Source organism: Leuresthes tenuis, unplaced genomic scaffold (assembly GCF_036924035.1).
Source record: "Leuresthes tenuis unplaced genomic scaffold, fLeuTen1.0.hap1 SCAF_8, whole genome shotgun sequence".
Lineage (NCBI taxonomy): Eukaryota > Metazoa > Chordata > Actinopteri > Atheriniformes > Atherinopsidae > Leuresthes > Leuresthes tenuis.
In genome coordinates, this window is record NW_027325362.1 from 18,119,889 (window position 1) to 18,145,020 (window position 25,132).

A 25,132-nucleotide genomic window follows, 5' to 3' on the forward strand; every position below is an offset into this window, starting at 1 on the left:
CAAATCTGCAATTCACAATCTTGCAAAAGCCATATTGACGGTTTTTGGCACAGATGCACAATATTTTCATTGTTAATCTATTTCTGTAATATAATGTTGTGATTATTTTTTATCCTGGATTATAATGTTATTTTGTGTTTTCAGAGCAGTCCATCCAGTTTGTTGTGTTTGCTTGGCCTTATGTCTGTAATTGACATTTATTTAAGGATAGAGGTAAGATTGCCACCTTTCATGTGGGTGACCTGGGTTCAAATCCTCTGCATGAAAGGTAATACCTCCAGTAGGGATTCTTAGGCAAGACCCCCTTACCCTCATGGTCTACCAGTGTAAGTTGCTTAAGCATCTGCTAAATGCATAAACAGAAACAAAACATCCGAGTGAGTGGCTGTGTTCCTCAGGAGGACAGTGTGTCAAAAGTAATTATGGGAAGTCAAAAGCTTCCCATAACTGTATCTTTTTTTGGCGCCAGCTACATTGTTGATAGAGACAAAGCAATATTACACAGCCTTGACAGACAAAATGTTTTGACACTTGTTTTATTAGAAGGGAAAATTCTATTCCTAAATGATTTCGTGGCCCTTGTACCCACATGACCAAAGTCCACTTGTTTGTACCCAAATCTCACTGGATGAAACATGAAATGAATTAATGAATAATCTGAGTGACTTATTGAAAATAAATATACACATTTTCAACTTCCGCAACCCAACTGATGGATTAAGCAGGTATAGAAAATGAATGGATGGATGGATGGATGGACATTTTCAACTTTTCTCCCCCTCTTATTGGAACAAATGTGTTTGTTATTGTCTTTGGCCTCAGTTGAACTAATGCTCAAGTTATACATAGAATCAAAAACAAGTTAAAACACTCCCTACACAAGATAAGATACTAAAACATTCGAGAATTGTTAGCGCTCTCTGTATTGGGTTAAGTTGAAAGGGATCTGGTGATGAACAATCTGCAGCAAAAGTGCTGTATGACTGCTGGTTGTGTTCCCAGGAATATAAAAGTAAAGATTTTGGTTGAAAATAATATATATATATATATATATATATATATATATATATATATATATATATATATATATATATATATACAGTATATGTGAACAGTGAAACAAGATGGGTTACAATTTGGCCCCAAAATTGTTTGTTTTCCTTCATGGATTTTTGCTATGCCCAGTGTGGACATGTAATTTAAGAGAGCAGAAGAGGGAATGGACTGAAAGTAATGGCTAATTATATTGGTTATATGGTTCAAGAGTTCATGAAGCAGAATTATTATGACCATAGAAAAAAATCTATTACAGGTCAAAAGATCCAGATAGTGACCATGCAGGAGTGTAACTACCTGAGTTTGATATAACCAAGAATCAATGATAGATTATCTATATATACATCAGAAATATTTGCTATAGTTACAAGGGACAGAAAAGGTGCAGCCTGACAGAACTGCCAAATTGCTCTGATTTTATTGCTGCTTTAAATTGTTTGACACGACATTACAAAGGCTTCAAAGAGTTGAAGTTGGTGATAATTTCTGCCGGATTCCAGCGTGTGTCAGGGATCATGGATGGTGAGAAAGCTGATATGATTGTTAAGAGATGGTAAAGGGTAAAAGATGACAAAATACTTAAAGTTTCCTATGGAAAGGGTGAGGCCAAATCGTTTAGAAAGACTGCAATGAGCAGATGAGGGGGGGGATACAGATATTAGAGGAAAACATATTGACAGTATGCAGAAATCAAATAACAATAATAAAATCAAATCAAAATAAATCAAATAATAATGAAAATATTTAGAGGGAAATGGCACAGAGAGAAACTGTTTGTTATGTTCTTGAAAGTATAGAACATGTAAGAATGAGATGTAAGCATGTATAATTGGGTGAGGACAGTTTGCGTCGTAAAAATGCGAGATAGGACGAGGATAGCATTAAAAACAAATTCCAGGGACGGATGTGTGTGTGTCTGGCTGTCCTTAGGTTCATGAAAGATACCGTATTGGAACGGATGATAGTAGGATATTGTCTTTTTGGTTTGTTTATTAGTTAGTTTCTTTGTTTTTGTCTGTTCTTTGTTTTACTTAACGTCCTGGTGCAGTAGGTGGCGATATGCACCTGAACGTTAGTTTGCGATACGCTATTAATTTAAGAAGTAAAAGAAGAAAACGGCGACGAAGAAGAAGAAAAAGACAGCAGAAGAAGACACATAAGTCTCTTGCTCTGTCAGGAACCTCCACTGGGTGACGACAGAGCAAGAGAATAAGAGTCCGTGTAAACAGTGGTCGGACTCAACCTGTTCGCCAAATTGAACCCTGATATGACTATATGGAAATCCAATAAATGTCACTTTTATATGTTAATTTCTGTTACGTCTTTACTAAATGCCATTCTAATTTATGTCGGTTTTTCTGGACTCCCATCAACGGGCAATTTCAAGTCGAAGTAAAGTGTCCTAACTTTATCTAAACAGTCTGACAAACGTTCGAAATTTCCGGCTTTTTTTTCAAAAAAAAAAAAATTACTGCTTTGCTAAAACTTTGGTTATGCAATTATTTTTCGACGCTAAAAGCAGTAGTAATGGTTCAGAGGAAGCTGCGTGGAGTTATCGTCGACAGCTGATCTGCAGTCTGCAACTGAAACGCCTCCCCAGCGGACTCACCGCACACTGACTGCGATGAAACCGATCGCAAAGCAGTTTTCTTTTACAACACATCGTCCAGGAAGCCAGCAAAGTCACACTTGGAGCTACTGTTGTCAGCATTTACAGACATCAACGACAAACGTGCCTTTTGTAGTATAGATAGTCAGACGTCGCTTTTTCTCAGGCCAGTTTGTCAACTCTTTCTTCAGAGATGGACAAACTTCGTCGTGTCTTAAGCGGCCAAGAAGAAAACGAGGAGTTAGGTCTCACTGCACAAGTAAGCTAGTTACTGTTTGACAGCTGCTAATGCTAACTCTCTGTTTAAAAGTTACAATTGAATGACTTAATTGAAAGTTACTGTGTGGGTTGCATTGTCAGTTGGAAACACAGTGTTAATGTTCGGAAAATAATGGTGCTCAAGTGGTCATTTTTCTTGGGGTAAGTGCTTGGTAAAAGTGACAGTTTTTAACTGTCACTAACTTAAAAGCTTAACAGATGGCTAACGACGTAGTTTCTTCTTCGAAGCGTCTTTTAAGGTAGCTGTTATGTCTTTCTGTCAATGTTTAACGTTGATAAATTGTGTTTGCACTTTTTTTGCACGCGTTCACGATGAGGAGGAGTTGAGGTAAGGCGCTGAATTTAACGTTTCTCTGTTGTGTTTTGGTGTCGTGTCGTACAGTTGTACCGTGTCCTTTGCAGACTTTACCATAAAGTCTACGTTGGATCAGTGCACATGTGACTCAAAACATAGCAGTGCTGCTTGTGTTCGTGTTTTAAGAGCACACAGTGGATGTTATCTGCTCAGCTCTAGGCCAACATGGTGGAATCCTTAGTAGGAAGCCTGCAAGTCTATCTGTAGGTCATTAAGTTTGTCCTGTGACATCCTCCTATTGTTCTCACCAGGTCCTTGATGCCAGCACTCTCAGCTACAGCACCAGGGTGAAATGGTTTGTCATATGCTTCGCTGCAGGCATCCTGTGTTCAATACTCGTGAGTGTTTTTGCTGCTTTCATGATCCGTGTGGAAAGTGCAAAGCTCTTGTAACGCATCAGTCTTTCCTTGTACTTTATTTGCTCTGCATTTGCTTTGAAGTTTCAAGCGGTCAACTTTTATACCTGTAACCGTGCAGAAAAGAGCCTCCTGCCACTTATCCTTAACTGACATGGGAAAAGGGTTGCTTGATATCACATGTTTCAGCAGTAACCCTCTTTAGCTTGAGAGAAAGTCTCTACTCCTGCAGTGAAGCGCCGTGATTATTCTGCCTGAGGCTAGAACGCAACCTGAGTTAGACGACGCACCCAGGCCAACAAAATCTTTGCATACATAACACTTAAACTGCGCTCTAAGATATCTTATTAGCGAGTTCTTTCACTGCTTTCAAACATTTTTGAGTACTGCCGTAAATGTGCACAGGCATTTACAAAACTGCCCATTCTGTGAAAGACAGTACCTGGGAATAAGGAAACTATTGGTTCCATCTAATTAAAAACAGTTTTAGATATTTAAGGATAAGTTATAAAGAAAACTTAATTCACTTAAAGACGAGTGTGATGTATTCATGTGGGGAAATATATCAGTTTTATGCACACTGAAAGATAAGTCTTCTTCTTGTTCCAAACAGTGAAGATGTGCATTAGATTATGATTTGATCCAATCAGTTCTACTTAAACGGAGCCCTCTGGTATTTTTGCACTAAAGGGAACCAGCCATGTTTCAGTAAAACTACAAGACAGCTCATGGCACTCCTGGGTTTTTCCCATAAAAAAACGATCTAAGCCTTCATTCTAATTCATGTCTAGGATTCGTTTAGCTGCTTGATTTGACTTATCTTCTTTTATCTTGATTGAAGTGTGGCGACGTTCTGTGTAGCTGACAGTGATCCTTGTGCTTTACCAGGGCTCAGCACTGCTGTTCCTTCCCAATGGCATCAAGCTTTTTGCCGTCTTCTACACGATAGGGAATATCGCTGCTCTGTTCAGGTAAGATTAGATTGATTTAACCCAGGTGTGGGTGCCGTAATGTCTCTCTCATACTGCAGTTTACACTGAACAAGCTGAGGCAATAACGGGCCGTATGACTGAGCACGTCATCCTGACACCAGAGTAAAACAAACGTTTGGGTTAGTGCTACAAAAACTGAACTTTTAAAATGCATTTAAACACGTTTGTGTCTGATTAAAACCGGACAAAGTTGCATTTCTCAACTGGACTAACAAACCCAGATAACAGGGTTCAGGACTGAATCACTCCTGTGTGTATACACTCAGCTCAACTCAAAATGGCCGTCCTTAGAATATAAATGTATGTTGATACAGCTGAATTCCCACTAAAGCCATTTAAAGTCATTCATTTTAAACATGTTAGAAATGATAAACCACAGTATCATCTGACAAAATGACCATCCAGCTCACTTGAAGGCAACATCCTTGCAGTAAATTCAGCTTCACCTACCTGTAAGATTCTCAGTGTTGGACAGGATTCATTGAAAACTAAACTTTTCTCCCATGAATTTATACAGGAACACGGGCAGTGGTCCAGTTAGACGGCTGCAAGATTAGAAATGTATCTGCAGTAAATATCGACAGGCCTCCAACGTTATTGAATGTTTAATCTAGGTAATCCAAATTTTTTTTTCTTTCTATCTTCTTCGATGGGCAACGAAGCGTCACCAATGGGTTTGATTTCTGACAGCGCAGTCTCTGTTCTCTGCTATCGTACGTCCAGCAGCATGTGTTTGGACATCGTGCGTTTCTCCGTCACATTTAGCAGCTGGAGTTGATTTAAAAATAAAAAGGGTGAATCCCTGTTATCAGAGCAGTAGCAAGAGTCTCCGTCAACACACACTACTCTGGTGTCTCATGGAACAGATGTGACGCCCCCACAGGTTCCCTGTTCCCACTCGGCTGAGTCCTGCGTTATTTGGGAAAGCCTTAGTCTCCTCCACTTCGTTGACGTAACGCAGACATCACGCACCGGCCTCTGTCACAGTGGTGTCACATGTCGCCCATATTTGGTCATGATGGCAACACTGTTCTGATGTTACTCACACTGTTTGCGTGTGTGTGTGTGTGTGTGTGTGTGTGTGTGAACGTTGCAGGTACCACTCCTGTTGTGGGGACATAAATCTGTTTATACAATCCCATTATGTGACTTTGCATTTTTGCGGGAGGTGAAAAACCTTTGGTCAGTGAAATGGCTGTTGAGTTCTGATGAAAATGAGTGGACTGGAGCATAACTGAAAGCAGTAATCTGAATACAAAGAGAAGCTCTCTGCTGGTGATAATGTTTTTTTTGTTTTGTTTTTGTCCCTAAAGCACCTGCTTCCTGATGGGACCACTAAAACAGCTGAAGCGCATGTTTGAACCAACAAGACTGATTGCCACCATTGTTATGCTGGTAAATATTGTGTTCTACTGTTATTTATGGGTTTTTTTCACCTTAGGCCAATGCTTCCTTGTATATTAATGTCATATCTTACTGTTACTCATACTTAGAGTATTTACTGAAAGCTCCTGACTTTGCCTAAGTATAAAGTCCCAAATACTAGTGATGTATTCAGTTTACATTTGCTATCAGGTATGGAAGGAAATCAGTTGTCACTCAGTAAATGTCGGTCTCCAAGCATACAAAAAGATCAGTAATCTCTTGTTCTGTTTCCACCAGCTCTGCCTCGTCTTAACACTCTGTGCCGTGTTTTGGGTGAGTTTTCTACAAACGGATTCAAAGCCAGATAAAGTCTTATTTATTTTGTTTATTTATTTTTCAGCAGTCTTTTTTTAAACTTTTAAGATGTATCACGTCTTTTTTTTTGTTGTTGTTTTTTTACAGTGGCATAAAAAGGGATTGGCTATCATCTTCTGTATTCTGCAGTTTTTGGCAATGACCTGGTAAGCGCGGCCTTCCTCTCGCTTGCGGTACAGTCGACGATTAGCTCATCGCTCACACTCAATCATTCACAAGATAGTCCATCTCTTTACGACAGAGAACTTTGCTCCAGCTGCTTTGACGTGTCACAAATGCCTGCGAGCTGTGTGGATCGTGCCGACTTCGGCATTTACTTGGCGGAAACTATAAATTCTGAAATAAGCACCTTGTTTTTTTTGGAAACCCCGTCGGTACGGCCTGTTTTTCTTCTCCAGAGAAATAAACAGAGCAATTAATGTAGTTCATTCTGTTTCGGTTCAGAGTAAAAATAGTAGATGGCGCACCATACAAGTGTCATAGATTTGCTTTGTGCCCTAGTTTGCCAGCACAGACAGTGACATCTGTTTGAAATGCTGCCTAAGCCCAGGGGTGTTCTCAGAAGTCTAGTAAGCAGGCTGCCAGGCGTCATAGTAGGTCAGTATATATTTGGCCAGTAAAGTAAGAGGTAGTCCCAGGATCAGCGTGTGGCTAATTGGCAAGTGGAGGGCATTAATGCCTGCTTTGTTTACATGCAAGACGAAGTCACTGCCAGCTGAATACTTGGCACCAATGAGTCATCAACTGGTTCTACACAAGAAACAGACGAGGAAGTATTTTTTTATTAGTATCCAGAAGGTTCTCTGTCATTTCAAATCATTTCATGTTTTACGTTTTTTTTTTTTTTTTTTCTCAGTTTGAAAGCTTTCCGTGTGTTTAAAGTTTGACGTTTTAGTTTATTTATTGATTTACAGAAAACAAACTAATAGCTCAAGCTGTTCAGCCAAAGCCATCTTGTGGTTTTCTTGATTCTATGACACATGTGCTAAAGCCCCTGCCTCAGTCCTCTTGTGCAGGTGTAGCTTATAAGCTTTGGCCAGCAGTCGGGATCCATCTTTGCAGTGTGCTCACGTGTTTTTCTTTGGTCTGTCTCTTCACACACTACCACCGTGAGGAGACAAAGCAAGTTTTTTTGGTAATGGCCTGGTCACTGCCGTAGGCCTTTTTTTAATGTTTTTTTTTTTTTTTTTACATGGGTTTGGTGTACTTGGGAGCATGCTGACAACACTTTCCAGAGAATCTCAACTAAACGCCACAGATAACACTGAGTTTGTTTGAGCGAAAGCCGCAGCTTAGATGTGAAACAATCACATGCCGTTCCTTTATAACTGCAGCACAAGATTATTTACTCGGCCCTTCACTCCCCCCAAGGATAAGTCTGTATTCTTTCAGTGTGTGCCTCGTTCCATCGTAGCTCTTCACACGCTTTATTCAGTTCCTCTCATGTTACATGTTGCGGTTTCAGTAGTCATGCAGGGTTATTGCAGCGTAAGCCTCGACATCGACCCCGCTGCATCAAGGAGTGTGATCTTTTAATCTGGCAAAAGAACTCTTAGCAGAAAAACAATGAGAAACAACTCGGCGGTCTCTGCACAGCTAAGTTTTTACGTGTACAACAGAGCTGGACACGCAGAAGCAATTACTTTCGCAGCTGTTTTCCTTCACTGCGACTGTAAATGCCGCTCTCTGAGTCTTGTGGACGGCAAACTTAACTAATCCGTTGAGGAGAGAATATGTTTGATTAAGAGGCCTCGCCCTTTGTGCTGAAACATCAACACGGTCACTGAGGTTAAGCATCACCGTAGAGTGAGTAACAAACCCAGCGAGTGTTGGGTATTAGCACGCCGGCACTTGTATGTTCAGTAGTTTGAACATATTTACTCGGCACCAACCAAATCATCTCAGTGTGACTGCATAGAAACACAAAAGTGAGTTTTTATTCTGCAGGGCATCACTGAGCAGAGCTACGTCAGTCTCATGACTGCACCGCTTTTGCACATATATCCAGTACATTAATTTCCGCCCAGCCTGCTTTCTGAAAGGCATCACCATGGTAACCACAACTGACAGATCCATAACCCGTTGCCAGCTGACTTGGGGCATAGTGCTCTCCCACACAGGTGCTTGGACGTCTGTGTGAAGGTGGTTCTGTGATACGCTGTCACCGCTGGCCCACTCAGAGGTGGGCACAGTTCAGCCCTCACCCCGAATTCTTTGACACGTAAAAGATTGGCAGGTAGAAGTTTGATTCAAAGAAATACCACTGGTAGTTGTTACATATTTGCTAACAAGACGAGTAATGATTTCTTGCCCTTATTCTGGAACTTGAACTCTTATTAATTATTCAGCTGCTGGAGCAGATTCCTCACATATTTAGAATATTCTCAAACTGAACTTTAGCTGCAAAAAAAAGGCACCCAAACTGTCCAAAATCATTAGTACAGAGATTAAAGTGACTCAAATGAACCCAAAACCACATTTTAGTCTTCTCTGATGATCATTACCACCTGACGGAGCATTTCGGCACATTTTTCAACACTTGGGTGGGTGGCTCATCGAACTGTTATTCCTTTTAGGCAGTTATCCTGTTCGGTCCTTTGTTGGAGCCTGTACTCTCACATCTTTACTAACGCGTGATGTTATTTAAATTTGAGCTCAAGGGATGCACATATTCCGTTCATGCTGAAGAATGGAGACTCTACATTCATGTATAATAGGAAATTGAGACCTATTCTGCTTTATTATGAATATTTCCTCTTGAGCTAAATTTGACATGAGCACTAATTGTCCCACTTCTTCCTGGTTTCAGGTATAGCATCTCTTACATTCCATTTGCGAGGTAAGAGAACACTGTGATGTTACGGTGAAATGAATGTCCCGTGTGTTGTGTTCAGCTGGACGTATTGTTTTTTATTTTTCTGTCTCAGCCCACAGCTTTCACTTCATTCACTTTCTGACACCTCACGCTGTCAACAGAGGTGTTTTTCTTGTTGTTTTTTCCAATTCTTTTTATACATTTTCACCTTCCCTCTTCATCTCAGGGATGTTTGCTTATGAGGCGGCGCCTCGCACAACAAACTGTCATGAGTACACTCAGTGACCCGTCAATGAAAACATGTTTTTATTTACCTCTTAAAACTGTTTGCCTCCACCATATGGCTGTAATCCCCGCCTGTGACTGGTGTGGGCTCTCTGGTTCAAACAAATGGCAGCTGGTTGTTTCTCTCCCCTCTTGGCATTAGCTCTGTGACAGTATTTTCTTTGTCCTTGATATCAAAATGAAATGATTTATCAAGGAATAATGCTCCTTTAGAGAGATTTGCCAAAATGTTTCTTCTACAATCTAGCTTTTACATTGCACGTAATGAGCTTATAGTAAGCTCTGTGCGGTTAAAGCTCAATGCAAATTTTTGATTAGATGGAGATGGGCTGGGCTGGATATAAGAGACCAGGATGACAATCTCAGTCACATGTTCCTCACTTTGTTTATGTGGAAGATTATACAAAGTGTAAAGCTCAACAGCTTTAAAGTTGAAAGCTGGTGATTTTGTAAATGTGGGGTACATCCCCCGCAGTATTCCATTTTAGACGGAATAAAGCACTCCCTCATCCTCAAACGTTCACTTTTCAAATTCTCTTAGAGCCAAACACGAGGTGTGATGTTGTTTTGTCAGTCCAGCTGTAAGTAGGGTTATATCTCATTTGCTGAGAGGTCCAGAACCCCCATGTAGTCCCCCCACTAAGTGTCTTGTGTGTTTGGGTGACCCTATAATCCCTCCTGACAGCTGAGAGACATCCTGTAACCACCCCAAGTGCCCCCTCCCCCAGCCTGAATTCTAACAACAAAACAAAGCTGAGACAAAGACCCTTTAGCTATGTCACTGCCCCTAAAAACCAAATTCCTCTGGTGAAGTGCACATTTGACAGCCAGTTTTGGGGATGACTGTTTGAATGATTAGTCTCTCCCTTGCCATTATATTTGATGCATTTATTTATTTTTTTTTATCAACTTATTTTCGTGCCTCTGTAAGCCTATTATTTTAATCCCTTTTTCATTTAATTTAGATTTGATCACTTGGCTCTCTACAGTTGGCAGTGCTGTTATTGAACTGCTGCTTATTTCGATATCATTTGGGTGACACACAAAACCAGAGTATTAGACATCCAATCTGTGGTCAGACTAACTTATTACCTGTCCAGCCATGACACCACATGGACAGTGGACTTGATCCCTTAATGTATTTTACCTTGTTGCCTTTTATAACCTTTAACGGCTGCAGAAGGAATTACTAGAACCTGCTGCATGTGCACTTCCTGCAGAGCCAGAAGACTGTTGCTCTGAGGTTAAATGGGGAGAAAACTCTAAGACTGATCATTTATTCATGCAGGGTTTAGAAGAGCAAAAATAGCTTCAAACCACAATTAATAAAATGAGAAAACGCTTGAAGAAATGAGAATTTTGGTCCTGAGGGGAGGGACCCAGAGTCTTTTAAAGGAGCACGTCTCCCGTCTGTCCACCAGCCTCCCCTCCTCCCCTCCTCCCCTCCTCCCCTCCTCCCCTCCTCCCCTCCTCCCCTCCTCCCCTCCTCCCACTCAGGTTGAGTCTCCCTTTAACCTTGACGGGTTTCACACCTCCTCCATTGAATTTGGACTGTGGCTGCAGGGGAAGTCTGCATAGCAACACACTGACGCCAAGAACAAACTGTTAAGGGAAATGGAGTAGGCAACGATCTGTGGTTGTCATGGCGATTGCTCGTATTGCATCATCCTTCAACACAGAGGAAGTGAAGAAAGGGAGCCCCCATCACTGTGAGCATGTGGTGCTTCCCCGCCACAACATGCTCACTTATTCATGATGAACCCCACCCAAAGCACCGTTACAAAGAACAGAGGCACTTTTTTGTTGTTGTTTTTGTTTTGCTTAAATTTCATACGCATTAGAGAAATGAGTTTCTGCTGGATCACATTAGATTCACACTCCCTCATTTCTCCATTCATCTCTTCTTCTGTCTCAGTTTTTTTTATTTGATAATTTATATTGCTGGTTGTTATTGAGATTTTAAAGCAACTACACTGAATGATTTATTTATTTTTGTTTGTTTGTTTGATTTCCACAGGGATGCAGTGATGAAGTGCTTCACAACATGCCTGAGTTAGAGCTCAGGAGTCCACAAATTCCTTTGAAAACTGGTCCAAATACCCAGACTCCTGGAACAGTGACTTTGTAAAATACACATTTATATTGTTTTTATGCTTTTCCATCGATTTTTGACTTGCTGTCATACTGTGAATTCTTGCTTTTCAAATCTAGCTAAAGGTATTTAACTATAATCAGATTATAACACTGACCAGTCTTTTCCTTTGATGTGAGAGTAATGAGTGCCTTTGATGCTCAAGATATTTAAAACGTACTTAAAATATGCCTATATTTTCAGAGAATTTTATACAGTTTTTGTGCAGGGAATTGATTTTGACTTTGTTTCCAAAGTCATATTCAACAGAGATTGCTTTAACGCCTTCATAAGTTTAAAAAAAAAAAAAAAAAGATATTTTGACCAAACACACACATATTTACACGCTTAAGCAGTGTAAGCTTCTATTTTCTTCTGGATTGTTTTTAGTTAGTGCTTTGACTTCTTGCAGGAAAATGTTATTTAAACAGTATCTTTGTTTTTTTAATTTTGTGTTTGAGGCATAATTGTATAAGCAGGCTCTCAGATTTCCTGACATGCTCCTGTGATTATTTCTCCTTTGCCAGTTGACTCGATGCTTCACTGATGATGCTCTGGTATGTGTGTTGCCCGCATCTCTTTTGAGGATTTTTTTTTTTCATTTTTTTTTCCAGCTAATGAGATTAAAATGCAGCTTTTGTGTCTGGTCTGACGGTCTTAAGTGTGCATTTGAACACACTTGCACCCCCACTCATTAAATTGCTTTTAAAAAAAAAAAAAAAAAAAGCTTCTTCTTTTTAAATGCGATTTCCTGCCATATGTAGCAATGACCCAGTTAATTACGCTTTCCTGAGCATTGTGATTTTGACATGACCTGATAACCCAGCTTGCGTCCTTCCCTATATTGCTATTGTAGCCTTTGAGGATGTGGTTGTCATGACAACCTGCTCTGGAGGATGCACTGCCTCTGCCTACCCCTATTTGTGGAGCAGGTGTTCACATTATTTCTAGTTGTGCTATATTCTATGGAATCCCCTGCACCAGCAGGTTTGAATATCTCAACTTCTTTTAATTTTACAAGGAAAAGGTGCATATGACAAATGTGTCAACTCCAGAATTTGCTTTAGAACATTCCAAAGGTGTTTGTGCATGCTTCATGTAACTAAATAACGGCACTTCTTTTCATGTTGTGTGACACCCACATAGTTATTAGATGCTTGTATAATATCATGGATTAGCATGTACCACATCTCCTTTTAGTTCCACTTGTTCCAAATTGCTCGGAGGAGGCCCAACAAATCTCTCAAAGTTAAATGAGAAAATGAAAACGAGCGAAAACATTCGCTTGTTTCTGTGATGGGTTCCCTTCACCCGCCATTATGCCCAACTTTGAGGTTAAAGGGCACTTCCCAAGCAGTCTGTTGAAGTGTCCCGTCTGCTTCCCCTTCATCAGAAAGTAATCCGCGGTTATGTCGGGATCCCACACTGCAACATCCACTGAGATTACACAAGTCTGCGCCGTCTCCACAGCTTAATACTCCAGATTTTCTCGCAAAGATTTATAAATAACTTGTGCAATGAGGGATTTTGTTGCCATGTTTGGATCCCTTGAATGAGAGAGTCAGTGGGCTAAATTAGAGTGTTGTGTTTTGTTAGGAGACTGAAATTTAAAAAAGGAAAAATCAATTTAGCAGCAGAACTACTGAATGATGTTGAATGACAAAGGACAACCTGAATATGTAAAATCAGCTGGAAATACCATATATGAAACAAAGTATGCCAATTTACTTTTTGTGCTCTGCACTAAGTTAACATCAAGGACCAAATACTGAACATGACCCTAAGTTACAGGGAAGAACTGTGTTCATGTCCGTAACGGCCACCTTCTCTAAAGAATGGGCCTTAAATATAAATATGTAATTAGTTTGGTAAGAAAAACCTATTACCTAAATATTAGTTCTTCTAACCCTATTGAATGGGCTGTTTTGACGTTATTTTGTTGTTTTCTGATATTTGGGTATTCATGAACTACTTTGTAAAAGTGTTGTGTACGTGCAAAAGATGGGACATTTTTTCCTCAAGCTTTTTCTTTATTTGTATGAGAAGAGATGAGGGGAGAACATGGGTGGATGTGGCTAGTTGCTTTGGGGAAATTGCTGAAAAAGATGAAATGACATCATTAGTTTTTTACACGCCTTTGTTCGGTGCGTGCTTTGGCCACGCCTACCTGTCAGCTCGACCATAAAACCGCCAGGATGTGTGGCGTGAGCGCATAATTGAACTAGAATCCGTGTGGACAACAGGTGCACTGCAGCCTCACTCCGCCACTCTGTTGGATGATGCTCACAGCGCGCCGCTCGCCGCTTTGCGCTGGTCTTCCTTGTCTGCGCTTGGAGCACTCGCAGGTTTTTATGTCCTGACCACTTCCAGGCACAAAGATGCCCTTTCCACCCATCAGCCTCCAGCAGAGGATCTCCTCGCCTGGTAGAGAACTCTTCGGGAAAAAGAAAGCTAACGGAGTGCCTCAGACTGATCAAACCGGCAAATGTCTCGGAGAGAAAGGGGGGTCCGATAAGGAGAAGCAGACCACTTCTTGGGCATCGGCGAATCTAAGGAACTTAGGGCGAAAGGCACAGCCGGAGAAGAGTAAAAGCCCGGTTCAGAAGCCCGGCGCTGGGCAGGAGACTCAGAAAAAAAGCTCCTGGCTGTCGGTGTCCAAACCACAGAACTCATTCCAAGGAATGAGACGCTCCAGCTCAATGGACGCAGCCAGACATCTCCATGGAAAAGAGGAAGGAAAGAAGGAGATTCAGTTTACCCTCAGTCTCACCCCCGAAGCCATTCTTGTCATCCAAAAACGGAATCTAGAAAAACAGATGTTGGCAAAGCAGCAGAAGTGCTGCGCCTCCGCCGACTTTCGGCACCGACGAGTTTTTCCGTCCAAAAAGACGCATGGAGGCTCCAAGGCCTGCGCTCCAGGGGCCAAAGTGGAGAGCCCCGAGCAGGACATCACCGCCATTGTTAAAATATCTCTGCTTAATGACCAGTACAAGTATGACGATGTGGAGTACGAGGAGGAGGATGGAGATGTGGATGAGACTGTTGTAAGGAAATGTAAAGAGTGGCTGAAAGGGGTCGAAAACGCAGCTGCTTTGGGAAAAGTCGACAAACTTTCCGCACTTCCGCACCTTAAAGGCTGCTGACACCTCACGTTCAGTCGTTTATTTTTAGACTTTTACTGAAGACACGATGGACCAGTGAAACTGATCAGATGATGGCCTGTTGCATCGTAAACATGTAATGGGGAAGAATTCGACTTCAAAGGAATGTGCGTTTGTGTCTTGAATAAAATACATGTTTCTGATGATAGAATGTCACGTTTTAAAGTGAAATAGAGCAGTAATCTGCATTTGAATAATAAGAAACATTCACTTGCTTTGGCAAAATTGGTAGGCCCGTTTTATCAATGAATTGCAACCTTCGTCTCATGCATTCACGGTGCTGAATGCTCATACGGTTGCTTTGCAACAATAATGTCAATTCGGTGTGGATTTTTTTCTTATTGTTATTTGTTTCAAGTTTCAGTTTCAGCTTAATATTCTCGTCCTTTGCACATGGCTTTTGTTTTCAGTGGCGCGCCAGCAGATTGGCGGAGAGCTCTGCGTAAAGACACGCGAAAGGTTTCTTTGTGCTGGAGAACAATAAACGGTCAACAAAAGGGCTTTATGCGCCTTCTTCTTAAGCCAAACTGGATTTCACGTTTTCCCATCCAATAAGAGCACTAAATCATTTTTAGGAATTTGTCAGTTGGGTGTACAGCATTTCATATTTACTAAATATTTGTACTGTCAAATGCTTTCTTAGCTGATGGATTTAAGCCATTTTAAGGGAATTTCTATTTGATCTTTTTTCAAATCCTGATTCTTTTAAATCACTTAAAAGTTGATTTTTATGTGCCTCTTACAGCATTCTATTGCAGATTTCTGGTCATTTAGATTTCTTCCATACATGTGGCTGGTTCCCAGGGAGCATTTTAAAGACTTGGAGCTACCTGGGGCCATTTGGGCATTAGTATTCTAAGCTTCTTAGATTTCCTGTTAAGCAGGGTTGACCAATGTACTCCAGACCCCAGGTGCAAGATCCCTTCAGGAAATACCTCAAACTTCTCATTTCGAACAAAACATGGCATATTGTTAGAGGAGTTGGTAAATCTGGCAGATATTTTCAACAAATGTCAGATCTGTTTGATGTGCTTCAAAGGTTAGTTTACTGAAAGCTTAACCCTGACATTTCCGATCTATGTTTTGTTCTAAAAGTGTACTGCTCAGGGAGAAACGCTGGTTGGGGAACTAAAGCATGTTGACTTCTACAGTCAATTAAGCATCACGGTAAAAAGAGAATTAAAGCGATAAAATGACTTTTGGCCTCTGTGTTGATTCATTTCTCCGTCTCACAATTAACCGAATAGTCCAGAAAATGAAACAACAGCAACATGCAAGCCATGGACATGAATTGATCTTCTATGTGTGGTGACAAACCTACTGAAAATGCGTTTGTGTGCGCATCGTGGAGGTTCCTGCAGTAACTGAAGTCTTGCTGTTGTTTACTGTAACTTGGTAACAAGCCCTTGAGTGTGGTATACTTTAATAAGTCAGTCAGTGTGACTTATTGTGTGTGTAAGACTTTACAGATTGTTTGAAAAGGCTCACACACCAACAACTGATAGGATGCAAATAAAAAAGATGCCTCCACCACAGTTTGATATCTGCTTGCCTGTTAATGTGAAAAGTGAAAGAAAATGTTTTATGTATTAATGAAAAAGCCCCCCCCCCCACACACATGTTTTCAAGGACACATCTTTTTTCACTTGATGCACACTTGTTCGCTGTTGGTGTCATCATGTCACGGTAAGCGATGCAGTAATCAATCAGGGTGTCAAATATGTCTTCAAATACGACTTTGTAAATAATGTGGTACAGTGCATGACATTACTCATTTTTTCATCTTTGTCATGTTCGTGAAGGAACAAGCTGCCACAATAAAGCTTCTTGTCCTGGATTGATGCTCCAGTTCAGCCGTCACAAGAGATTTTATTGTCGCATGATGCAGACTGAGATCATGGCTAGGCCTATACAGTGTGTACCAAGACCTGTTTGGTTCTCCATGGCTCCTGTAATGATATTATCAACTGGCTTGATGACCGAAAGTTGTGTAATCCCCTCTTCTATTGTGTCATTTCAATTGCAGCCTTGTTTGCGAGTCTCTGTCTGGTATTCACTGCTCCCTGGTTTAGGCCTGAAGCCAAGCTATTCATGATTGTGACTGTCCCAGGGGTAGGAGCCACATTATTATGTCAGAAGTAGCTGAGAAGAACTGAGTGAAATAGAACAAGAAGAATTAAAAGCTGTGGGATCGAGGCAACAACAGCTGACTTGGTTACGGATGGAAACACTTTCTTTGAACTGACCTTTAAGGTCTTTTTCCGTTTGTTGTTGTTAAATCCTTCCCATGCTGTCTCTGTTTTCTGCTGTTTTTCCATCCTCTGCCACAGATTGTTTCCTCTTGCAGCATCTACAGTCTTTATGATTTATTTTTGCCTCAATGCTAATCCAATCAACTCTTTTCTTTTTGGATGTAAAGTACAAAAAAAAAAAAGGCAGGCTGGCTTCTGTCCACTTCACTGCTGTAATGTGATCAGAGCCTAGGACAGTGACACAATACAGCAGGGAAGCTACATTATCCGGTTCTGATTTATATTGGCAAGGAGCACAGATGGATGCTGCCTCCACTTCGTCACCGACAGTTTGCGCACAACAGTGAGAGCAAAGAACTGCAGGTCCCTTTGCTCTGCTGCGATAGTGTTACAGACTGTGGCAACAGAACTGATAAATCCTGCATGTCCAGCAGCTTTTGTGAGAAAAGACAAAGCAGACACTTCCTGAACAGACTCAGCCCATAAACATGTGCTTGTTCGGTGGAAAAGCCATTTTTCCCATGTACAGGCCAAAGGAGACTTATATCAGAGAGTACAGTCCTCCCATAAAAGCTAAAGCAGGGTTTCTTCTTCATTTCTGGGTTTTAAAAGGGAGAATGAAGCAATGCTCTTACTTTGGCATCACATTTTGATCTGACATGCACCCTATTTTCACTCATATTTTCTCTTTGTTATCTGCACAGATTGTAGCATATTTGCTTCAAGAAGCAGTAGCATCTCTACGCATTGGCTACAAATCATTCAACATCAGTTAAACTACACTGTTACTTGGTTAAATTGTTTTTTCATGAGTTATGCTGAAGATCAGGAAGAGGATGAGGGCCTCATAGGAGAGGAGGTGGACATACTCATCTTATTTTTGTCTTTTGGGTTGTGCATTGCAAGAACAGAAGACGTAGGCTGCTGTGTGGGAGGAAGCTCTTGGCAGACAAGAGGGATTACTGGGGGGAAAAAAACATTCTTCTTTTTTTCAATCTTCAAGCAAGCTGACTGATTAACTCCCACAGCATCTAAATTAGGTGTTTTACTTTTGATAGGCAGCAGATGAAGTCAGAGCTGAGCTCTGGAGGAGGAAGAGGCCATTTTAAGACACCAGCTTAAACTCCAGACCAGGAGGCTTTACAGCAAGAGCAGTTTGATGAATACTCTGTGATGTAATGTTTCAGATATTTGATAATCACCAAAATGCATGATCTGTCTTATGCAGAAGAGGCACAATAGTGCGGTGAAAGATCAGTGTTCTCTGATCACAGTATCTGGAGTTTATCTGAAGTCAACACCTATATCTGTCCCCAAATGCAAGTGACCAATCTTTTCTGCACATTTCATACTAGTTGATGTCCTAAACTTTCTTTGTTGATCCTCCAGCGCCACCTGGAGGTATAAGTGAGCGCATGTTGCTTCGGAAATGCTCTCTACCTCTGCCCTGCCAACGCTGCTACAAGACAAGGTTCACTCACAAAATTATGATGAGAGCAAATAAACATATGGACAAGAAGTAAATATAGAGGGAAATTATTACATTTTTTGGGTTTAACCTGTAGAATTGAGGCTGTTAGTTATGTAAAGGTCTTTAATGGTTTTATATGAAAGCATTTTCTACTCCTTGTCCTTATGTATGTTGACTTTGGCGAACCTTGGAATCTGAAGCTCCTGGGCAGTGGCACAGTTTGTTTCTCTTTGGTAGACGAAACACCAGGGGTCGGCGGCATTGGCCCATTTTTTTTTCCATTGTTCATAATGGGGAAGAGGAGCAGTGGAAAAAGGTAAACAACATTCTAAAGAGTCAGTTCAAGGAGAAAATTATGTAGTGGAAATAATTTGTTCAGAGACTTCATCTGGGGTTAAAAACACTTAAGAGGAGTTTAAAACACAAAGGGCCAAATGAGGTGTAATTTACGGGTCACGTGCATGCAGTATTGTATGAACAGTAGAAAAAACAGAGTCTAGACAGGTGAAGAGAGTCTGTAATCAATACTTTATGATAGTGAAGAAGAAAAAAAAGTCAATTACATAACATGGTGATAGAAAACTAGGTGAAAAGTCTGAACTGCAAAGTCTAAATATCATCAGTATTTCATCCAATGAAAAAAAATTACATTGTCTGATATTTACATTTTATTTGTGAAAATCTCTCCATTGTATTAGAAATGGTACATTCCAACACCCCAGAATGAAAAAAGAAAAAGCAACTTATTTATATCCTGAATTTGTTGTTTGAGTTTCAGTGAACATGATTTCTTGACTTGGTTTGACTTTAAAGAAAATCAACTTGAAAAGCTTCACTGATATCTAATCAACTTCTTTCACAATTTAGTGTTAGTTGTTCCTAATTTTTTTTAAATAATCGTGCCCCGTTCGTGAAAGGTTACTCTCTTTTTTCTGCTGTTATGAATGTGTTTTCCTTCCACAGTAGCTGCTGTGATTGACTTTGATTTTGACCGCCTTGTCTGTCTGGGTGTGAAAAGAGCAATACGCTTCAGAGAGTGCCCGCATAGAGGGGGTCTAACTTAAGAGAGAGATCCTGTCTTATCTTCCCCTCCTGTAAAAGTCAAGCTTCATGAGGAGGATGTAATTGTCCTTCTCTAATGACTTGCACTTGGGGGTGAGGGGGTGGGTGGGAGGGGACAAAGAGAACACAATAAAGGGCTTTTAGGGGCCCTCCAGTAGGAATACTTTGCATGAAATTGCTGAGCAAATGAAACTACCCGTTGTTTCCTCAGTTCAGATCGGGGCTCTGTCAGACGGAGGTGAGGCAGGACCAAAGCAGGCCAAGGCAAGAACACCTGCTGAGGCCTAATTGGCCCCCGCTGCAGTTAATGGCTTCCTGTGGCTGCGTGTTTACTTCTCATTTGTTCTGTGAGCTCTGTTTCCCAGCCCCTGAAACAAGCGAGGCTCACTTTAAATCTTTATTCCCACAACTCGCTGTCTCTGTCCTTCTCTGACAGTCTGTCTGCCACTGTGTCTCCTCACTTCTCTGCTCAGAGACAAAAGACGGCCTCTCTAAGCTACAGCAAATTACTCATGTGTGAATCTCTACCCCCAAAACTAGCTATAATGCGGTAGGTTTTGACCCAGAACAGTGTATTGCACCTAATGGCATTATGAATCATTTTCATCTTTTCTTTTTTTTATGATTCATGCCGTATAAAGATATTAAAGTGTTTGGTCAATGAACACCTTCTCTGAGGCATTTGATCTCCAGAAGCAGCTCACTGAGTGAAACTTACAAACTCTTTGAAGAATTTTATATGCACACCAAGCAGCCGCCGCAGCTACTACGAAGTTAAATGAGTCTTGCTTTTTTTGTAAATAGCTCCATATTGATAAGTAAAATAAACTAAAAGGAAACAGTAGAAATGGCCACATGTAAGCTTACATGTATATGTATACTGCAATACAAATTAGATTTGACTCTGATCTGTTGGCTCAGTGCAGAACAAGAGAAAAACATCTTGTTGATCTAAAAAAAAAACTTCATAGTGTGTGATCTTATGAACATGCAGTTTCGTTATATCTCAAGTGGCGCCACATGAGCAGAAACATTTGTTTTCTAGTCACAGTTGAATTCTTAGCATATTTCCTGTATACCAGAAGACCAACAGTATGTCTGGAGTTGAACATTTCCAGGCTACAGCCAGTGTTGTGCTGGAGGGACATGGAGCTCTCTGCATCTTTGTTTGCCCGCCATTTAAGAGCAAACAGACCTTACCGCTGGAAGCTTGTTCAGCATGGACCCTCCTGCAGGACAGAGCTGATAACTCACGTAGAAGTGAGATGACCAAACACAATCTGACCCTTCTGTTGATGAAGCCCAGCTCCTCTGACAGCCACTCTGACTCTTACAAACATTATCCGGGGGGGAAATGTCGTAATTATGTCCACTACAAAAGAAACATGGCAATTGGGCCAGTGGTGTCACTTCATGCCAGCACAGCGAGCAGATGTTCAACTGTTTGGAGAGTTTCTTCTCTTTTAAAGGTTTATGAGTTGTTAGGCAAACAGCAGTCCATTTACCAAAAGAGGCTGAGATAATCTGAGAGCCTGTTAGACTTCAAGTTGCATTGGGGTTCCCCTCATTATCAGTTTTTCAGGTATCATCCTGATGCATAACTTAACTACACGTGCTACATCATCTAGAAACTTTAATGAGGCCTTGAGTACTTTATTTCAGGTGATATTTCAGGTGTTTCAACTGTTTAAGCTATGCCCACATTTTGGAAACTGTAGAAAAGCCTTGAAAGAACTTTGACAATAAGATAAACCCTCCCATTATTCTGTACTGTAGCGCTCTCACATAGCTTCTTTACGTCATAACAAGCTAATTTTATATTTCCTTCTGTGTTGCTGTTTTCACTTTGATTGCAAAAGTAAACTTTCGCTCCTGCTCACATCACCCTCGACGTCTTGTGTTTACTTGTTGTGAATGTCTAACGCAGCAGTGTTGATCGCTGTCAGCCTCGTTGTTAATTAGGGATGAAGTCTGTTTAGTGTGATATTAGTAGAAGGCCGCTTCCGTGAGACAGCACATGGACTTGGGGACGGTAAGAAAGTTAAAGGTTGAGCTGACAAGTTCTCCACCGGTGTGAAATCCCATCGTCCCACAGGCAAACATGAGGAGACGGCAGCTCCTCCTGCCTCCACAGCTCGGCTGGGCCATAAGCACATTCCCCACATCCGTGAGAAATACCCAAAATAAAAGCAATTAGAGATGAAGCCGTATATGGAGTCCTTGGTTATGTTTTTGAATAATGAGCCATTTCATCCAACCTGCCCTGGTTTGTGGCTATTTATGTTTTTATTAGCTGCTGTGATTTATGGAACAGTTGATGCAGTAATCTGCTATCTCTGTGGCCATCTGCTCATGGTCATTTCGACATGTTGAATTTCACAAGTATGCATTACAGTCTGCAAAATTAGATGGACCAGAACATACCACGTCTATTACTATTAACTGATCTCAATGAGTGGAAAGTGTACATAAGACAAGGCTTGTCTTGCTAGCTTTTTATTTTTTTGTGGGATCATGCACAGAAACAGTTCAGTTGTTTGGAGTTTTTCAAGTTCAATCTTCTACCTTCTCACCTGTCCACAGGGCGGAACTGGTATTGAACATGTATGAATGCAGGTTCATGTCCATGTTCATCCACCTACATCTTCTGCAGCTGATGGGGTTTGTATAGATCTGTTACCTGCTGCACTGTCTTGTGAGTAAACGCTCCCTTGCTAAGGAGTCCTCCCTGGAGCCAGTTTGCACCCAGCAGACAAAGTGTGTTGTCACCCGAGTGTGCAGTGTTATCGGGTGTGAGCTGAACCATACTATGGCTACTCTTGAGAAGTAACACACCATTAGGAATATATTAACAACACCACGTTTTGCGGGCAGGTCACAACATCACAGAAGGCCAGTTAACCAGGCGAAGATGAAAGATGTTTTTAAGTGTAACGGAATGACACATTTTCTGTTTGGATTACACCAAGAATTCCTGTAAATGGACTTTACCAGTCCAGCTGTATATGAAATGGACACGTTTTCACTATCTACCTTTGTGTTTTGTTTATTAGAGCAAGCATCTGCTTTCCAATGGGGCAGATCTTTGATTTCAGCCGAGAGAAGGACGAAAGTGATCAATTATCTCTCAAGATTTAAACCACAAATCCATTAAATTCCATTTAACATGGGCAGTGAGAGGAAAACGCAACTTTGGCTTTGGCCCCACAAACTTAGATTATTCAGAGGTTCACTCCAAACAGATTATATACTGTATTTCCTCAGTGTTCATCACGTGATCAATACACAATTCAATAAAATATTTACAATTTGTTTAATTTGCTTGCAGTGGTTGATAAATATAAACAAAAAATCACGAATGCTATACATACTGAATAGCCTGTTGCTAACCACAAAAGCAATAAAACAATTTTTATATTTAATTTGTCAGTAGTTTTGTTGCCACCTGAAGTAGTTGCAACTTAGCAAGTTAGCTCTAGCTAATGCTAAACCGGTTAACATTTGAACTATAGATAGAATCGTCTCCCAGGGCTGTGCGCTGTTAGCTTTTTGAAAGACTGCATGTAAGCCTGTCTGCATTGTTTGAAAATCAAAAATCCTTCATTAAGCTTTTGGAGAGAGCGACGCAGTTGAATGCCTGCGTGGTACTGTAATTAAACCCTAAGAGAGATTATATCTTCTGTTTATCCCACTAAACCCCCCTCATCCAAACATGGACTCGTTCCCCTGTTAAAGATGATAATCACTCCTTTTGTGATAGTTTCATGACATTCTGTGATACTGTAATCATATTCGCAAAAAGAGAAATGTTTGTCTGGGGACACCACTAAACAGATTAGGGTTGCCAGTTTTGCAAACTTTTGTGAGACAGTTTTGAGGCCACACTTATCCTCTGATGGCTGTGCAGGTACAAAAACATCTGGATGGAACGTTAATTTGTGATAGAATATAGAAGAATATATAAAAATGTTTCTCCTAAATAATTAAATGATAAACCATAGTGCAGAGTTAAGAGAAGCTTATTTCTTAATAAATCCCAATGCCAAAAAAGAGACATGTTAGTGGATGAAATTATGAATGTATACATTTCAGAGGCCAGATATTCTAGAGGATTAAGAATATCGATGATTAGCGGAAAAGCTTCTAAAGAGAAAAGTGAGGGACCCGGAGAAGAGGTTATGCTCAGATGAGCATATATGGGTAAGCATGCAGACTCATTTTTTGTCTCACCTCTGTGTCAAAATGGGCCTAAGCAAACAGGGGATGAGCCTGGCTCGAAGGAAAGCTGGGGAAGGCAAACAGACTGGTCAAAGCTAAGAGGCATGCAGGAGCATTACTCACCACAACCCTGTGCTGAAATCTGCTGCTGGAGAGACCTGTCACTCCTGTTGACATCCTCACGGTGCCAACCCATAAGAGTAATTCCCCTAAAAATTAAGTATGAGCAATTTTCTGTGTGTGTGTGACAGTAATTTGAGTAATTACATAATTAAATTCTATCTTGTTCAGATAGATAATCCCAACCAGGTATTATATTGTCTTGCTGCAGCAGCACATGTTCCAAAACATGTATTTTGCACGAGGGGTTCCTTCACAGATGTGACTTATCCTTACTATTGTGACTAAATGCTAACACCAGATACTGAACACTCATCTTTTGCCTTGTCCCATCCCATGCAGAAACTTTATCCAGATGCACAAATGTCAAATTCTTTGAAATTATTCTTTCATAGGCTATACAAATTTACCCTTGCCCTTTCGCCAGCCTTTTTCTCTTTTAACTGAAATTAAAAGTAGCCGTGTGATTTACGGTTATCAGGTTCACACATGTTAAGATCATTTATATCTCATACTACTCAGGACTGAGTCAGTCCACGCTTCAGTGTGTTGTCTGAGCTTCATTTGAGTTGCACCTCTGAGGACCCTGGGGACGTTCTATAGCACCCTATAGATTAATAAAGTTAGATCACAGTGCTGCAAACTTGCAACTAGGTGGGGTGTTGAAGAAGAAGAGATAGGTGCCAAAAGGGACACCAGTACTGTGGGAAGTGACACTGGTTATGACACCCAAGACTTCTACACCATAGTAACTTCAGCTTATATGCAAAGGGATGTCTTCTTAGATTACAAAGTGATTAATGGATGAGGAAATCATAAATAAATGTAGTGTGCCACCCACAGATAAAAGCCCCCACACTTAAACTTTGCAGCCTACATTTATGAGGATCTTACAGAGCAGCATGGCTGACTTGGTAAGTCAGCCATTATTTGCCTTTTAGCTGCTGTTGTGACAGTGCTGCATGAATTAATAGGGGCAAACTATCATGTTCTCATTCCCCTGAGTTTTCTGAGGAAAGACGGAAAGCAGAGATGTACTTGTGACATCTGAGAAAAAGGTATGATCTTTCTCTAGCCAACAGGTCTTTTCGTACAGCGCGTGAGAATTCAGCTACACACACAAAACACAGAGGATATGATGCTTTGACATGGATAATTTCACCTTTTTCTCTGCTTTTATGTAACATTCAGTACCATGAAGACAGAAAATCTTTTAACTGCTCTTTAAAC

At 40.8% G+C, this 25,132-nt stretch overlaps 2 protein-coding genes across 2 annotated transcripts; both read left to right on the forward strand.

Annotated features, from left to right (window-relative positions):
- Positions 1 to 2,668: 2,668 nt before the first annotated feature.
- On the forward strand, positions 2,669 to 12,260 carry sft2d1 (SFT2 domain containing 1). Its single transcript, XM_072391202.1, has 8 exons — positions 2,669 to 2,924; positions 3,551 to 3,637; positions 4,544 to 4,626; positions 5,961 to 6,042; positions 6,310 to 6,345; positions 6,475 to 6,533; positions 9,197 to 9,226; positions 11,505 to 12,260. Exons 1-8 carry the CDS (start codon positions 2,859 to 2,861, stop codon positions 11,542 to 11,544), a joined length of 483 nt encoding a protein of 160 aa, XP_072247303.1. The 5' UTR covers positions 2,669 to 2,858; the 3' UTR covers positions 11,545 to 12,260.
- Positions 12,261 to 13,809: 1,549 nt separating this feature from the next.
- prr18 (proline rich 18) lies at positions 13,810 to 15,976 on the forward strand. Its single transcript, XM_072390393.1, has one exon. It carries the CDS (start codon positions 13,997 to 13,999, stop codon positions 14,759 to 14,761), a length of 765 nt encoding a protein of 254 aa, XP_072246494.1. The 5' UTR covers positions 13,810 to 13,996; the 3' UTR covers positions 14,762 to 15,976.
- Positions 15,977 to 25,132: the final 9,156 nt, after the last annotated feature.

Excerpts from the sequence above, each read along its gene's own strand:
- sft2d1 (XM_072391202.1), top strand. The coding sequence starts at position 2,859 with ATGGACAAACTTCGTCGTGTCTTAAGCGGCCAAGAAGAAAACGAGGAG. Across the intron at positions 4,627-5,960 it reads AATATCGCTGCTCTGTTCAG|CACCTGCTTCCTGATGGGAC; the intron begins GTAAGATTAGAT and ends TTGTCCCTAAAG. Across the intron at positions 6,346-6,474 it reads CACTCTGTGCCGTGTTTTGG|TGGCATAAAAAGGGATTGGC; the intron begins GTGAGTTTTCTA and ends GTTTTTTTACAG.
- prr18 (XM_072390393.1), top strand. The coding sequence starts at position 13,997 with ATGCCCTTTCCACCCATCAGCCTCCAGCAGAGGATCTCCTCGCCTGGT.